The sequence below is a fragment of the Ranitomeya variabilis genome, chromosome 6, assembly GCF_051348905.1.
Source record: "Ranitomeya variabilis isolate aRanVar5 chromosome 6, aRanVar5.hap1, whole genome shotgun sequence".
NCBI classification, from domain to species: Eukaryota; Metazoa; Chordata; class Amphibia; order Anura; family Dendrobatidae; genus Ranitomeya; species Ranitomeya variabilis.
Genome location: NC_135237.1, coordinates 40,044,177 through 40,062,015, shown reverse-complemented (window position 1 = coordinate 40,062,015; position 17,839 = coordinate 40,044,177). Strand labels below are relative to the sequence as shown.

Sequence of the window (17,839 nt, the reverse complement as noted above, 5' to 3'; positions counted from 1 at the left end):
CAGTGACGCCAGCGCTGATTGGTTGCCAGGCTCACATGTCACAACAACCGCATGAGAGTCCCGGGACCGCGAGTGCTGATAATGCTGGAACAGCGCCGGCACAGGAGGCGAGTACAAGCTTTTATTATTTTATTGGTGCCAAACCTTTAGATCAAGAAGGGGTTTTCCTAGTAGTGGATGACCCCTTTAAAGGGTTAAAGGGGTTGCCTTATGAAAACTACTCAGTTAGCATATGTGCACATTTAGGGTACGTTCACACAGGACTTTTTTGCTGCTTTTTTTGCTGCTTTTTTTTATGCTAATTTTCAGCTGCTTTTTACAGTACCATTAAGGCTATGTTCACACGATCCTTTTTTTGCTGCTGTTCCGCAGCACTTTTCAGGCTGCGGATTCGTATCCTTTTTCCATGCAGGGTACAGTACAATGTTACCCTATGGAAAACAAAAACCGCTGTGCCCACTATCCTTTTTTTCTCAGGCAAATCCGCGCTGATTTGCCTGCAGAAAAAAAGAAGTACCATGTCACTTCTTTCTGCGGATTCAGCTCCTGTTTTCAACAGGCACCAATAGGAAAGTGCTGTTGAAAACCCGCAGAGGAATCTGCAGAAGAAACTGCAGGAAAATCAGCAGTGCAGTTTTGCACTGCGGGTTTTCCAAATCAGGACCTGAAAAAAAAAAGGATCAAAAAAAGGATTGTGTGAACATGGCCTAAAGCCTATGAGATTTCAGAAATCTCATGCACACACGTTGGTTTTTTGTTTGATCAGTATTTTCTGCTTTGCTGCTTTTTTTGGACATAGGGCATGTCACTTCTTTCAGCGTTTTTGCTGCGTTTTTGCATCGTTTTTTCACCCATTGACTTGAATGGGTGATGAAAAAAACGCTGCAAAAACGCTGCAAAAACGCATGTAGCATTATTTGCTGCGTTTTTTGTGCAGAAAATCATGGCCAGCAGGAAGGGATCTCACAGCCAAGAGCTTAGGGGTGTTAGTGAGGTGTGAAGAGCCATTGTGAGCCATTGTGAGGTGTGAAGAGCCATTGTGAGGTGTCCCGATTGTGATCTATTGTGAGGGAGTTCCTGGTAGTAAGGTGTGAAGAGCCATTGTGAGGTGTCCTAGCAGCTGAAAATTGGCATAAAAAAAAAACTGCAGCAAAAATCTGCAGCAAAAAACTGCAGCAAAAATCTGCAGCAAAAAAGTCCTGTGTGAACGTACCCAAAAAACGCACCAAATACGCACCTAAATTAGCATAAAAAAAAGCAGCAAAAAAAAGCAGCAAAAAAAAAGCAGCAAAAAAGTCCTGTGTGAACGTACCCTTACTCTTTGGTGCAGAAACTGCATCAATTGTGCGTACGATTTTGAAAGATTTTTCCTCGCTAATTAGTATGGGTGAAATCTGCATTAAAAACGCTAAAAGAAATGACACTCTGCAGGTTTTATTTTTTGCAGCTTTAAAATTATAATTTAATTTTTTTGTTGGAAATTGATCCTAAAATTGCACATGGTTTTCTAATTTCTAGGTGCAATAAACTTAAATTCCTTTGTGTTTTTTAGCACCCGTGGATGTCGGGCTTGTGCCCATCTTGCTGTTTTTGCAGCCTCTTCTGACCATTTTTCTCCGACTCCTTAATAGATGTTCCCGACTTCCTCTTATACGAAGACTCCGAAGAGCGGCGATTCGCCAGCCTGGCAATTTGCTTGATTAAAACTAACTGCGGTCTCTTGCTTGTATTAAACACTTCCTAACACCTCCTTTGAATGACTGAAAACTTTCTTGCAAAGCATATGGAAGTGAAGATTGACATTAGTGGGCAGTTTATTTCTGGATCCGCGCAGTAGGAAAAATTCTCCAGATTTCTTAGAACGAGCTGTACATTAACCCCATGTGCTTAGCAACCCTCCTGCACAATGAGCATAAAAAAGAAAAAAAATGATAAAGAATCGCCATATACAATGCCAGAGGCAGGGTTTTTTTTTTTTTTTTTATTTTTGCTTTATCACCCTCCCCTGGTCCAGAGTATCCACTTCTGGTCCCGGAGTCATGTTAATAGTTCTGCAGCCCATTAGTGAGGTCAGCTTTATTTATTTATTTTTTTATTTTATTTTTTTCAATTTTTCACTTGTTTTTCATTTGCCCTTTTTTTTCAGTCCACTTTATCTACGTTCTCCTGTTTTTGTTTCTTTGGTCCATCGTTGTGCACAGGATTTGGGTGGGCTCAAAATGTTTTTACCTGATTCATCAATTGTGACCTTTTGAAAAGTCATGACATTTTGGGGCAAATGTACTCAAGTTTCTCCCCTGGTGTCCCTTTATGTACATCTAAAATGTGCCAATATTTGCAATGTTTTTTATAAAAACTGGGGACTTTTTGTGCTAAAGAGTTGCGAAAATTGTAAAAATAAAGATAATTTTTTATTTTGTGTAACACTCATGAACCACATGCGCATGTTGATGCATTTTCACAAAAAAAGTCAACTAACCACAAACTGACAAAAACACAATTGATTAATTGGACCCAAAATGTGTCCTTAGGATATTTTATTTATTTTTATACTGTTTTGTAGTGCTTATATTAGATCCGTCCTTAGATTTGCCGCCATCTCTATGTGCTCCATCTAATTCTCTAACATTTCGGGCAGTGCCCGAATAAAGCATTTGCTAATGAGTATAGATTGTGAGGTAGTGATGGGTGTTATATGCGAGGGTCGCTATGTGTCCCCCAGAATGCGCACAGAAGTGTATTGAGGCTGCAGGAGTGCATTGCAGTCACAGGCATAGCTGTGATTGTAATGCAAACTAAAAGTGAGTGTTGGTCTTGGGCAAGCTATTTGTCCAAGGCAGATTTAGGAAAACCTGCCATGGGCTTTTATTTTTTAAATGGACTACAGGAAGGTAGGGGCGGTCCTTTTCCTCCCCGGCCGGGTTTTCCATATGGCCTACGGCCACTGGTTCCTTGTACAAACCCTGCAGCAGAGGGTTGGGTGTGTCAGTTTTGGTTTTGCAAGTGTGCAGAGCAGGAGGCTCTGCAGAGCTCCACCTGTGAGAGGCAACACAGAGCCAAGCGGAGCCAAAAGGCGTGGCACCCCTCAATGTACACGGTGGTGCAGTTGCCCACGGTAACCGGTCCCGGTTACGAACTATCTTGTTTCCCAGCTGCGATCCAGAGAATTCTAGTTACTTTCTCTTTTGTGAGCACGCTGACTATTAAAATTCTCTTCTCAACTGTTTTTTTTTCGTTTAAGAAAAAAACGGATTTCAATGTGATATTTTTAGAATGTGAATTCTTCTTCTGCCCCACTGTCAGTTGCCATTGGTCCTCATTTTTCAGCGTTTTCTTGCCGTATCAAGTAACATATTCACTTTATTACATCAAGATCTTCATTCTCCATTGTAATTTTGGTGCTGATTTTTTTTGTTTTTTTGCCCACGTTAAGTCAGGACTGCGGTCCTTACCTCCAGCACATACACTTCAGGAGCAATAATGCCGGCCTGTCCTCCAAAAGCTCCAGTATGTACGCGGAAAGCCTCGGCACCAAAATGATGATGGAGAACGAAGATCTTAATGTAATAAAGTGAATATTTTATTTTGATCCTGCAGGAAAAGAACCAACGTTTCCACCAACAACTTCCTTTATCGAGGACATTAGTATTGTAGAGGAGCCCGGTATGAGGTAGATGTGTCTGTGGTCGTAACGATGAACCTTTTCTTGCCAGATCCAAATAAAATATTCGGTTTGATTACATCACGATCTTCGTTCTCCATCATAATTTCGGTGCTGAGGTTTTTTTTTCCTAGGTTGGGTCAAGACTGCGGTCCTTTCCTCGAGCGGATACACTTCAGGAGCAATAGTGGCAGTCTTTCCTCCAGGAGTTCCTATCTAGTAGCCACCGATTATCGACGGGATCTATGATTCAATTCACACAATTTTTGAAACTGATTCCTTTTTTCCCCCCTTAGAGCTCATAGATTCATCCTTATAGATATTGACTTGGTTGCACGTGCCGTTGTTTTACGGCAAGCTCCGATCCCTTACAGGATGGAGCGTCTTACTTTTATATGACTTTGCAAACAAAGACATGTTGTTCCGTTTTAAGCAATAAACACAAAATCCTATTTGCGATTGCAGAGTAGACCTGTGAGTGATATATATCTTTATTGCAGAGGCGGTCAGGAGGTGACTGCTAATCACAGAGCTCTCTGCTCTCCTCTGGTCTGTGCCTGGAAAGCTGAATGCCAGCGCCTTTCCTGCAGCCAACAAGCATCATTTGAGATTCACTGGCTCCTATCTTATTAGGTTCTCCTTGTCACGCTGCTGCTTAATCTGGCTGCCTGCTGCTTGATCCTTGTTAAACACTATTGCTTCTGAACTCTCTAATAAAGGAGACGGTCTCCGGCAGGGCTACTGAGGCGTTCAAAATTTCGGGCAATTGTTGCATGATTGGTGGAGAGTGAAATGCGTTGTACATGCTCTTCTGCGATTTTTTTAACCTGTTCCGGTGCTGAATCTGTGCACTCGTCTGCTGCGTTGCACTCTTTATAGTGGGATGCGAGTTGCATTGGCTATGTAAGCCACTGTAGGATTTTTTTCTTGCCATTGATTGGGTCGGGGTATCATTATGTCTTGCTCTTTAACTAGTAGCTGTACTAGTGGATTTCCGCCCAAGCTAATTTTACGTTGTGGAAAATGCGGCACAAATACTTTGTACCACAAAGCACTAATTCTGCATCTAAATCTGCATATAAAACAAAGAGTGAGGTCTAAGGGGTAACGTTTCTGATAAGTCAAGCCTGGCATGTCAGAGTGAGGAGACTTATAAGCCATTCATGCTCCTCTGGGAAATTTAATATGCAAATTGTCTCTTCAGAGAAGAGGAGAGCTAGAACCCTAGCGCCAAATATTGGAAGCAGCGATCCTAAAACACAATATCGTCCCTTTTACGAACCTTGACACATGACTTAGGATAAAAGGCAAACCAGAATCTCAATTTGCAGACAAGGTGTTTAGGGGTACTGCTCCTCATCAGTGCAAAGTGTGAGATCTGATTTGGCTAGGTGAGAGGGGCTCTGGACTGGGTAACATTTCTCCTTGTGGAGAGTGACAAGCCAAGCCTGGCATGTCAGAGTGAGGAGACTTATAAACCATGGGAAATTGAATATGAAAATTGTGTCTTCAGAGAGGAAGAGGACTAGAACTCTAGTACATTGTACAAAGCGTGAAATCAAGTCCAAGACAAAATTGTGCTGTTAAGTGCATCCACCCTATCCAGGATCAGAAATTTGACAGTGGCTAATTTTTAATGGAGTTGTGCAGATATATGATATTGATGAGCTTTCATAGATCTATTAAAAAAATCAATTTTAAATGAAATATAAATGAATATGAGCCACTTGCTCCATGCCGTACATGCATGACTCGGACGGCTGTGTGTCATGTATGTACTCTACACTGATGGTCGAGATTCTGCTGCAACCACCAGGATCTGAGATGTCTCTGTCGCCATTTTACCTCTGTGTGGTGGTCGGTAATGACCAGACCGCCTAAATCGTACCTGTCCTCTTATACAAAACCTGGTCTTGCTTCCCCTTATTCCCCACAACAAGTTAAAACTATGCTTTATGCTAATTCCAGTACTGTGTAAAAGAACTTTTCCAATTTTCATTTGCGATCCGTTAATTTTTTGTGGGCAAATTCTGTTCATTCGCATTCTGCCAACACTCTGTTTCTGGAACTTCCTTTCCCCTCACTTCTCGGCATGTATTGCTTCTGCCACTATCCAATGGCTTTCCTGCCCTGAATCAAAAGTCGTCTGTCTCTGATACCTGTATACATTTTAACAGACAGGAGAGCAAGAGCAAGGAGACGAATACCAGCTCTCTGCTTTCTTTAATCCATCTCGACATCCCTACTGCTAGAGGCATATTACACTTCACAACAGGCAGTGTCCCGTGGCTTGCCTGCCCTGAGTTAAAAGTTTCCTGTCTCTGATACCTGTATGCAGTTTGACAAACAGGAGAGCTAAAGAGACAAATACCCGCTCACCACTTCCTGTAATCCCTCTCTGCATCTTTGCAGCTACAAACAAATTACACTTGACAACAGGCAGTGGACGATAAGGTAAATAGAGGGGAGACATCTAGTGACCTGAAATTTAGAGGATTTTTAGGGGATAAGACAACATAAACTTTCTTTAAATTGATTTTCAGATTTATCATATTGCCTGTCAAATTTATCTGAAAGTACAGGGACAATTTCAGTGGTTTGACAAAGGGAGAGTTGAAAACAGTGGTAGAATTGCTTTGTTGTTGTTGTTTTTTTTCCCTATCAATTTGTAGATGGCAAATATTAACAGTTTTAATGTTACTATTTCTTTTCAGTTATCTACTAAAAACTTTTAGTCAAGTGCCCTGAAAAGTTTTGTGTTGAAATTTCTGCTCTTGCAAATGTAAAAGTCGGATAATTGTGAGTCAGGTGTGTGCATCTTGTCTCGCTGCGAGTGATACCACGGAGCTGACGCTACCTGCGGAGCGGGGACATTTGTAGCATGCGTGGGAAGCTGCATTTATTAATGCACATCTGTTACTTCACACCCGGCTGCTACTGTAGAGATCTTATTGAGAATCCCTACTTACAGAAGGATATTTATACACAGAGTTTTTTTTCTTATATATTGTAGGAACAAATAAATTATAGTATATTTAATTTGTATTTTTGAATATTCGTGTACATTGTTATTTTTTGGGGGCTATGTTTATACTTTATAGCAGCATTTTACTGTCTTGGCATAATTTTAATATGTATATTTTTTATGAAATCTCATGTGTATATATTGCTTATTTTTACCAAAGTAGTGTCAAATCTGCAGCACGTCAATTCTCCCAGCATTTTTGTAGCATTTTTTTTTACCTATACTAATGAATGGGGAAAAAAGGCTGCAAAACCGTGTGGTTTTTTTTATGCAGTGTTTTTCCAGCAAATGGCACAGTTATGATGCAGAAATCTCTCCAGTAAATACTTAATGCACATACCCTTACATCGGTTCCAAATTATTTAGGGATTGCCATATCCAATGTTGCGAAGTCTAAGGTGTCATTCAGACGTCAGTGATTTTTCTCATACGCAAAAAAAACCTGATGGTTTAGATAAAATTTTGATCAGTGTTAGGTCAGATTGTCAGTTTTCACCATCCGTTTCATCAGTTTTTCTCTTATGCAAAGCAAAAAAATTGATGGCGGTTTCTCAAGCTTCTTCTTTCTTTTTCTTTTTCCCATTTCCTCCTCCTCCTCCTCCTTCTCCTCCTCCTCCTCCCCCTCCCTCTCCTCCTTCTTCTCCTTCCTTCTTCTCCTTCTTTCTTCTCCTTCCTTCTTCTTTCTCCTCCTCCTCCTCCTCCTCCTCCTCCTCCTCCTCCTTCTCTTCTTTCTCCTCCTCCTCCTCCTCCTCCTCCTCCTCCTCCTCCTTCTTCTCCTCCTCCTCCTCCTCCTCCTCCTCCTCCTCCTCCTCCTCCTCCTCCTCCTCCTCCTCCTCCTCCTTCTTCTTCTCCTTCTCCTTCTCCTCCTCATCATCCTCCACCTCCTTCTTCTCCTTCTTCTCCTCCTTCTTCTCCTCCTCCTCCTCCTCCTCCTCCTCCTCCTCCTCCTCCTCCTTCTTCTTCTCCTTCTTCCCCTCCTCCTCCTCCTCCTCCTCCTCCTCCTCCTCCTCCTCCTCCTCCTCCTCCTCCTCCTCCTCCTCCTCCTCCTTCTTCTTCTCTTCCTTCTTCTTCTCCTCCTCCTTCTCCTCCTCCTCCTCCTCCTCCTCCTCCTCCTCCTCCTTTTTCTCCTCTTCTTTCTTCTCCTTCTCTTCTCCTCCTCCTCCTCCTCCTCCTCCTCCTCCTCCTCCTCCTCCTCCTTCTTCTCCTTCTCTTCTTTCTCCTCCTCCTTCTCCTTCTCTTTTCTCCTCCTCTTCCTCTTCCTGTTCCTCTTCCTCTTCTTCTTCTTCTTCTATGGGGGCATATTAAAGGGAACCTGTCACCCCCCCCCCCCAGGCATTTTTAACTAAAAGAGCCACCTTGTTCAGCCCCTCCGTGTGCCGCCTCCTCTGCAGTCATTAACGTCCCCGGTGCCTGTGATGTCAGTCGAAGGGCAGCGCAAACTGCGCATGCCCCCAAAAGGAATTTACAGCGCAGGCGGGCGCCGGGGACGTTAATGAAGGCAAAAGAGGCGGCGCACGGATGGGCTGAGTGATGGCTGGGAGGCGATTGTATGCGGGGGGAAAAGACGTGCCCCCCGGACAGGCTAAAGGTATGGCGGGCAAATTATAAAAAGTGATATTGCAGCGTTGGAAGGGACCCCAAATAAACGAGTCACCTTCACAGAATGCAGCATTAGTGCTGCACAAGGTGGCTCTTTTAGTTAAAAATGCCAGGGGGGGGGGGGGGGGTGACAGGTTCCCTTTAAGTAATTCTGAATTAATAAAGTGAGTCTCCCATTAGGAATACTTGGATAAAGACGTGGAGAAAAGAATGGATACAGAGAGTCACCTTTGTATGCCTTATGGGCAACAATTACATTTTACCCTGTTAATTGGCTGCTTGTATCCCAGCCGCTGATTCTGTGACTTTCTGCTGTGGGAGAGGCAGATAGAGCTGCTGAGTTCAGTGTACGGACACAGATGTTCATTCTTTTTCTCTGTGTTCCTAGAGGAAATGTATGGTAGCTTTCTTTTTCGTTACTGATTGACCCATGCAGGATGATTAGGCTGAATAACAAACATTTAGGATTTTATTACTCTAAATTTCCTAAGGAAACCAGTGTCCAATGAGAACATTGTGTAGATCAGAAAGTTGCTTTTGGGTTGACGAGCATTCTTTTTTTTTCTTTTGGGTGTAATGTTGCATTGTGTGGAAATATTGTAACTCATCCTTTTTGTTTACTTCTCTAGGAAATTTGGATCTGACTGGTCAAAAGCAAGTTTTTAAAGCCGAGAATAACCCTTGGGTCACCCCTATCGCCGATCAGTTCCAGCTCGGAGTGTCTCACGTCTTTGAATACATTCGTTCTGAAACCTACAAATAGTGAGTACTTTGTTTTATTTTATAGTGAATGTGTTGAATGTGTGTTTTTTTTTCCGTATTCCCATGACTGAGGCATATTGGCATGAAAAGAAACCCACTGACTGTCTCTGTCTGTCTCATCTATCTGGTGGACCAAGAAATCCACTGTGTAGATATATTGTATATCTTGATGTTCGAGTTGCAGGTCGTCTGGCAGCACAAAATGACTTCTCAAGCCAAGCATAGATTTTTGGGGCACTCTTGGGGCGTGGCTGAGTACTTTCTCATTTACTCGTTTTCCAAGCGGCTGGCCACTCCTTTATTCTTAATTACCGTACTAATGCGTCGGAAGGTGATGGTGACGCCAGTGCTGACTGGGCACAACAACGTGTCATTACAACCACACGTGAGCCATGGGAACGCGAGTGCCGACACCGTTGGAATGTCGCTGGCACAAGAGCGGAGTATAAGTGTTTATTTTCACGGGGGCAGACATTCAGATCAAGAAGGAGTTCTCCTAGTAATGGACAGCCCCTTTGGGCAATTTTCTAATGTAAATTTAGATCTTCACTATACGTGTGGCCAACGATAAATACCAGACTTCTCGAAGTATCACTGACATCGTCTTCTATTCTGGGAAGAACTCTTTCGAACATTTGCATTTTGTGACTTCGTACTCAATGATTGCTAATTGGTCTTTGATCAGAGTGTATATAATTTATTATCCCGGCACCGCGCCAGTTTACAAGATCTAAAAAGCTGGGTAAAAATATCTGGATGAGGCGAATCTTTTTCATGTGTGGTCTTCTAATGTGACCCTTATCTCTCATCAATGACTACCAGGAGTCACAGTATCAAGCTTCTCATTAAGCAAATCGCCGGACTGAAAAGGCGCTCGTTTAATCCTCTCACAAGTCGATAACCTCATGCTAAATCCAGCGCTTTCATGCGACGGGAATCAGCCAAGGAAGATCAAGCTGGAGATGTTGACCAAGTTGACAGCTCGGAGGAGTTCTCCTGGATTATTGACTCCAAAAGACAGAGATATGAAGAAAAGGAACTGATATTTTTAGAGATGATTCTTAAATCTGCTCCTTGCGTGGGATGTGTTCATTATTGGGCTCGGGCAACCTGTGGCTCTCCTGATGTTTGGGATTTATAGGGACCAGCATGTTATCTCTACCAAAGCCCTCAGACAAATTGGCAATATTTCAGGAAATAAATACCAGTCCTAGTCTAATATTAATGTAGCTATTCCTGTCCGTATGTTTTGTGGTCATTAAAAGTGGGGTTCCGATCTGCTCGATAAGCGCTGTAAAGCAAAAAAAAAAAAAAATCAAAATACCAGAATTGCTGTTTTAACTCCTCCCCGATGCGACCAATTTCCCGTTTTTACGTTTTTGTTTTTCCTTCCTTTCTTCCCAGAGGCAAAACAATTTTTTTTTAATTTTTCTGTCCACATAGACATATGAGGGCTTGTTTTTTACGGGATAAATTGTGCTTTGAATGACACTCTTCATTTTACCACTTAGTTTACTGGAAAATGGGGGGGGGAAAATCCAAATACCATGAAATTGCAAAGAAAAAACAAACAAAAGAAAACGCAATTTTGACATTCATTTTTGTGGATTGTATATACGACGTACATTGTGTGGTAATAAATTACCTGGCGTTATGATTCTCCTCATCTGTACGATTACGGTGATGCCAAACTTGCATAGTTTTTTTTAAATTATTTTACTTTTTCAAAAAAAGTGGTTATTTGTCTGAATTTTTTTTTTTTTAATAATGTCGCCATGTTCACAGACCAGTAACATTTTCTTTTTTCCGGTTTATGGAACTGTGTGATTGCTTATTATTTATTTTTTGTGAGGGGAGACAACATTTTTATTGATACCAGTTTGGATCGATATGATGTTTTGATTGCTTTTTACAAGATTTTTTTGCAGTGTTGTAACAACCAAAAAGACACATTTTTGACGTTTTTAATATTTTGCTGTTTACCGATCAGACCGAGTTTTCGCCATGGGCAGCACGATGGCTCAGTGGTTAGCACTGTATGGTGGCTCAGTGGTTAGTACTGTTTCTTTGCAGGGATGGGGTCCTGGGTTCAAATCCCACCAAGCACAACATCTGCAAGGAGTTTGTATGTTCTCCCCGTGTTTGCATAGCTTTCCTCCGGGTTCTCCGGTTTCCTCCCACAGTCTTAAGACATATTGATAGGGAATGATAAAGGTGTCTGTAATGATGCTCTATAAGTGAGTAAAATAAATAAATAAAATAAATGATGACCAGCACAGAGATCTCCAACAGACCCCCTCTCCGGTGGTCATAGCAACCCATCAGTGCTGATGGTGGGGGGGTTATTCACTGTGAATAATGTACATGTGTTATTTCCTGAATCAATGAACATGTTATTTCCTGATGAAATACGAAGTTAGTCTAAAAAAAAAACCTTGGTGGCCGATGTGAGAATTACAAGTTTGTTTGTTTTTTATACAGATTGTGACATGTAAAATAAAAATGAAGAATAAAAAAAATGCATTTTACACAAAACCCTAATTTAAACAATATTTTTTTTTCTGATGACACCTTCCCTTTTAAATAATAAAAAAAAAAAATAAGCTACGGTATATAAGTTTTGTATAGTTGAATTTGCACTGGCATGTTGTCAGGTTATTTTTACCTTTTTCCAACATGGACGCTGGACCATCAACAGTCAATTATTTCTGACTATTATTTTGTGCCATACACTGATTTGTCCATTGCAAATTACTGCACAAAGAAACAAACACAGATTAGCATTACAGTAATGTCCACCGAGTAAACGACGGGTACGGTGTCCGCTGATTAATGATCTTCTGAATTATCAGGCGAGATTAAAGAAATGATAGTTTGGCACCAGATTAACAGAAGTATTAATACACTAATAAACTACAACAGACGGCCTGAGCATTAACGATTCCTATTAGATATCTGCTCACCACCCTAAGGTGTGTCTTTTTCAGCTTTAATTTTAGATAGATTTTTTTTTTCTTTTTTGAAGGTTATTTACATGTGAAATTAATTAACAGCTGGAAAAGTGGTGTGTCTGCCCACATAGTACCGTGCTATAGTGACCGCGGAGTGCGGACATTTCTCTGCATCTTCGTGTGTGTGTGGATGTAATATTTTTTTCAGAATTTTATTAAAATTGAGTATCTGAAGGCCAATTTTTCTGCGAAAAAAAATTCAAAGATACAGAGCGGTGCCATGGGGCACCATCCAAGTCTGTCGTATTAAGCTTCCATTTCTTTGGACCCCTACTTTACTGTACCTCCTTGTAGATTGTATGAGATCACTGAGGATTGAACTTCAGCAAACCGAATTTAAAGGGGTAGTTTGGACAGAAATAAAAAGTCTGCAGTCAATCGTTAGGGCGCGCTCTCCTTTGGGTCATTGTAGAGGGCGCAATCCGCTTGCGGCGTCGGAGAAGGCGTGCTCTGCTTGCGGCGTTGTAGAGGGCGCGCTGTGCTTGCGGCATTGGAGAAAGCGCACTCTGCTTGGGGCGTCGCAGAGGATGTGCTCTGCTTGCAGTGTCGTAGAGGGCGCGCTGTGCTGGCGATGCCGGGGACTGCACAGTTCGGACCATGCCACCTCACCCCCTGCTTGCCAAGCAGAAGTTGGTAGACAGAGGAGTGGCGCGATCCTGCCTGAACAGTGATTACAAGACATCCATTTTCCCTAATGCTGCTGACTCATAATTGGATAAAGTTGCATTTTTAAGTGTTTTACTTTTTGTGCAATTTTTTTTTATCCAATTATTTTTTGCAATAGTTTTACAAGGAGAGAAAAAATAATATAAACACAAAAAAAAGTCAAGCGCAGCCACCTATAATTGTATAAAACGCTGTGATCATTGCCCCGATTCCTTGATAATTGTATGTGTGATAATGTCGGCCGCAGGTTGGGGCGAGGGTGCAGTGAGGTGATGAATGAATCCTCATTTATTGCCGTATCTAAAGACTTGTAGAGCGGCAGTTCCAGATCTCGGCTTGTATCCTGACACCCGGTAAAGAAGATTGATGCCCTGGTACATTTTTTGTATTAATCTTGCTCTCCTATCTGCTCTAAAGAGACAATCTGTCTTTGTGGTCCCTGGTCGAGGGAGACGGGAAAAAAATAAGAAAAAAAATATTCTGCTGGTGTCGTCTCATTGTCCAGAACGAGTCGTTATCCATCATTATTTTTTGTCAATTTGATTGGAATTTCTGGGGAAGTAGATGAATTGGTGGAATCTGAATATTATTGAGAGAGTCATAAAAGAGACCGGATTATGAGCTGAATGCTGACAAGTTCATCAGCGGCCGGACAACAATTCCTTAACGACTCTTGTCTCCTTGTCTGACCTCGCTGCACCATGATAAAAAAGTCAAGATTTTTTTATGTACTAAGATGTTTTTTTTTTTTTTTCCCGGGAGGCGGTCAAGTATCAATCTAGATCTCCGATGAGATTGTTCCGAAGAATGTGCATCCTCTTTCATATATTTATCAGCTAGACAAGGGAGACGGGGCCATTAAGATGATGTTATTCCTATAAAGTGACGCATTTCAGGTTTAGTTTTTCTCTCTTTTTAAAGCTCACTTTGTTACTGTATGTAACGGTAATTCTCTTGTCTGTTTGTAGCCGACAGAACGAAAACTTTAAAGGAAAGTTCCATTTTTTTACTCTTTTCATTCATCCAGCACTGAGACTTAAAGGATTATTCTCGAAATGGCTTAATTGTTTGAGGAACCCCCCATGAAACTTCATGTAGAAAGCTACGCCCGGCCAGCACTTGATTCTCAGAGGCAGTGAGTTCTGGGTCATGTAACACCAGTTCTGATAACAGGTGATGGTTTTAGAGGTGGACCTGCCTCTAAATGACATTTATGGCATATTTTGTGGGAATCCCACTATGACCAACTTTGCTAAAAGTCATAATTCAATTTTTTTTTATTGTTTTGTGTCTTCAGCTCTCGCGGAGACCCATGTGTCACCATGGTTTCAGACTACAAACAAAGCATTCGGTGTAGTCAGACTCTGCAATTTAAACTCTGGTTCATTTGTTCCTTTATTTCTAGCAATCATACATTTAGTAAGATAAAAAGTAGGCCACCGATCGATGTCTACAGCCATGAAGTTATGTAGAAACCTTGGACCCAAGACGGATATTGTAAAGTTGCTTCATTTATTGATCCACATCAAAGAGCATCTCTTGCTTTGTAGGTCCCGGCACGTTCATGCGATACTGGGGCAGTCCATTGACTTAACCATGGGGTAACGCTTCATTTCTCCTGTGGTGGCGCTGCAGTAGAATTGAACATTTGCTACTGGATCATCCACCCATTGATTGCTGGGGATGCTGGCATCCTTCTTAACAAAAATGGTTTGTATGGACAACTCTTAAGGCCCCCATGCACATTAATCTACCTGTGGCCGGATAACTTTCAGTTGCTGGGTTCCGACCATTATGGCTTCACCGATCCCAAGAACTGGGGCTGACTGAATGGAGCTGAGGTCAATCATGGGCACTTCTGTTCCACTTATTTTTAACGAGAGCGTTGGAGATTGCCTAGCACAGCACTTGGCTGATCTTCAGCACTTCTGTTAGAGTAAATGGATAGAAAGTGCGCATGATCAACTCTCTCTCCATTCACACGTTGTCGGGATCGGTGGGGACCACGGCGGTTGGACCCACAGGGATCAGAGATTTATCACCTATCCCATAGGTTGGCAATAACTTTAATACTTAAGAACACCCTTTGATTTATATATATATATATATATATATATATATATATATATATATATATATATATATATATATATATATATATATATATATATATATATATATATATATATATATATATATATATATACCGTATATATATTTATAGTTATAAAGATAGCTACCGGCTGAACAATTATTTGGTTGAGCGTTCAGCTTACAGTTATCTCTCCTGACTCCTCCATACACAGAAGCATTCAGCTCTGTGCTCTATATGATAGTCTCTGCCAAACTCCTCTGGCGGTGGCTTATCTCTCCTAAATCCGACATGCTGGCTCCTAATCTCTCCAACATAGTCTGTCAAGGAAGAATCGGGGAATCCTCCCCCCCCCCCCCCCCCATACACATAAGACTTGATGGCTGAGCCTGCTGATATCAGCATGTCCAGCCAATGTAAAGGTACCTTCACACGAAACGACTTTACAACGAGAACGACAACGATCCGTGACGTTGCAGCGTCCTGGATAGCGATCTCGTTGTGTTTGACACGCAGCAGCGATCTGGATCCTGCTGTGATATCGCTGGTCGGAGCTAGAAGTCCAGAACTTTATTTGGTCGTCAGATCGGCGTGTATCGTCGTGTTTGACAGCAAAAGCAACGATGCCAGCAATGTTAAACATGGAGCTAACGACCTTTGAGAACGATAAGTGCGTCACCGCTACGTCACAGGATCGCTCCTGCGTCGTTCTGGAGCTGCTGTGTTTGACATCTCTACAGCGATGTAAACAGCGACGCTGCAGCGATCAGATCGTTGTCGTTCTCGTTGTAGAGTCGTTTCGTGTGAAGGTACCTTTAGTCTCATGGGGGTCTTAAAAGTTGTCCACTTCATATAGGATTTGATGACTACCAGCATCCTCAACAATCGACTACCAGCATCCCCAACAATCGACTACACTTCTCTCCAGACTGTGAGTCCCAGTTTCCATATCTAGCTCATTAGGGATTCTGTACTTTATATGCCTCAAGTAACAGATGAAGTTCTCAAATCTACACTCGTCAAAAACCTCAAAATAACTTTTATTAAAAAATAATTTTCCTTGTTCATTCTGCATATTCAGCATTCAACTAAAATACTCCTGTGTCTTGTGGCTCCTTCTTTCACCTCTGGAGATTGCCAGCTGCTCTTTCAGGCAATAACATATTGGCAATTCATCCCCAGGGGGTCTCGCTACATATTTACTCATTGTTCCATGTGGACACAAGCCAACAAGTGTACATGGGAATACATAATCAATGTATCCTCAACTCCGCTAGTCAGACAGCCTGAACGTCAGACTCCAGTGGTGTGCTGGAGGAATTAGTTAATTGTGCAGGAGCGAGCAAATTAGTACAGTTATTGCCTGAATTATTTTTTTCTAGCTCTATCACTTCAGAGTTGTCGTACTTTGAGTTCTTATATAATGCACAGTTTATATAGCTTAATGGGTGGTGTTTTATTATACATCCCCTATTTGTGTGTTAGGAGGTACTAAAGGAGGGGGAAGTGAGAGCGTGCACAGCCTTATGGTACCCTTACACAGCAAGACCACTGAAAGAAAGGCTTACAATCATCAGCTGTATCCCAGTACCTTGACATACAATGGGTAAAATCGGAAGATAAGAAAATTAAGCCGCAAAATCCGCTGAAGACACAACTTTTACTTTGTCTACATACCCCGTTGAGACATATTATGGCTATGTGCATGAGCCCTTACTTTGCGCATACCGTACATTACATTACTGATCATAAGTTACATATTGTATTCTACTCCAGAGCTGCACTCACTATTCTGCTGGTGCAGTCACTGTGTACATACATTACATTACTGATCCTGAGTTACATCCTGTATTATACCCCAGAGCTGCACTCACTATTCTGCTGGTGCAGTCACTGTGTACATACATTACATTACTGATCCTGAGTTACATCCTGTATTATACCCCAGAGCTGCACTCACTATTCTGCTGATGTAGTCACTGTGTACACACATTACATTACTGATCCTGAGTTACATCCTGTATTATACCCCAGAGCTGCACTCACTATTCTGCTGGTGCAGTCACTGTGTACATACATTACATTACTGATCCTGAGTTACATCCTGTATTATACCCCAGAGCTGCACTCACTATTCTGCTGATGTAGTCACTGTGTACATACATTACATTACTGATCCTGAGTTACATCCTGTATTATACCCCAGAGCTGCACTCACTATTCTGCTGGTGCAGTCTCAGTGTACATACATTACATTACTGATCCTGAGTTACATCCTGTATTATCCCCCAGAGCTGCACTCACTATTCTGCTGGTGCAGTCACTGTGTACATACATTACATTACTGATCCTGAGTTACATCCTGTATTATACCCCAGAGCTGCACTCACTATTCTGCTGGTGCAGTCACTGTGTACATACATTACATTACTGATCCTGAGTTACATCCTGTATTATACCTCAGAGCTGCACTCACTATTCTGCTGGTGCAGTCACTGTGTACATACATTACATTACTGATCCTGAGTTACATCCTGTATTATACCCCAGAGCTGCACTCACTGTTCTGCATGTGGAGTCACTCTGTACGTATATTAATTATCCTGTTCTGACCCTTAGTTTTACTCTCCATTATACTTAAGAATTGCATTTTTAAGCTTCAGAGCTAAAATCTCTCATGCTTTCTTACTGGTATTGTCTGTACTGCACCTTTTCTAATATTAGAGAGGCGGGGAGATCACATTTGATAAAAATTACAAACCTAATTTCCAGACCTTTATCAAAGTAAATAAAATATCTATAAATCTTAAAGAGAGAATTAACAAACCATCTAACAATTGATTTTTTTTTTGTTGTTTTATAACTTTCCCTCCAGCACTGATACATTTCCCACATTTCTTTGTTATGATAATTCCAAACGTAAATTAAACGAAATAAATGGAAACCAGATAAAAATGATCAAACCAAGCCTTTTCCTCTTTGTTTTATGGAAAATCTAATACACTTCTGGATGTAAATTACTC

At 41.6% G+C, this 17,839-nt stretch overlaps 1 protein-coding gene across 2 annotated transcripts in view; it reads left to right on the top strand.

Moving 5' to 3' along the window:
* RSU1 (Ras suppressor protein 1) overlaps positions 1 to 17,839 on the top strand; it is a 119,997-nt gene that overhangs the window by 56,541 nt on the left and 45,617 nt on the right. For both annotated transcript variants that reach the window (XM_077268298.1, XM_077268297.1), the window contains exon 8: positions 8,915 to 9,047. In XM_077268298.1, the coding sequence (XP_077124413.1) occupies positions 8,915 to 9,047 (133 nt within the window). The remainder of the gene's footprint in view (positions 1 to 8,914; positions 9,048 to 17,839) is intronic.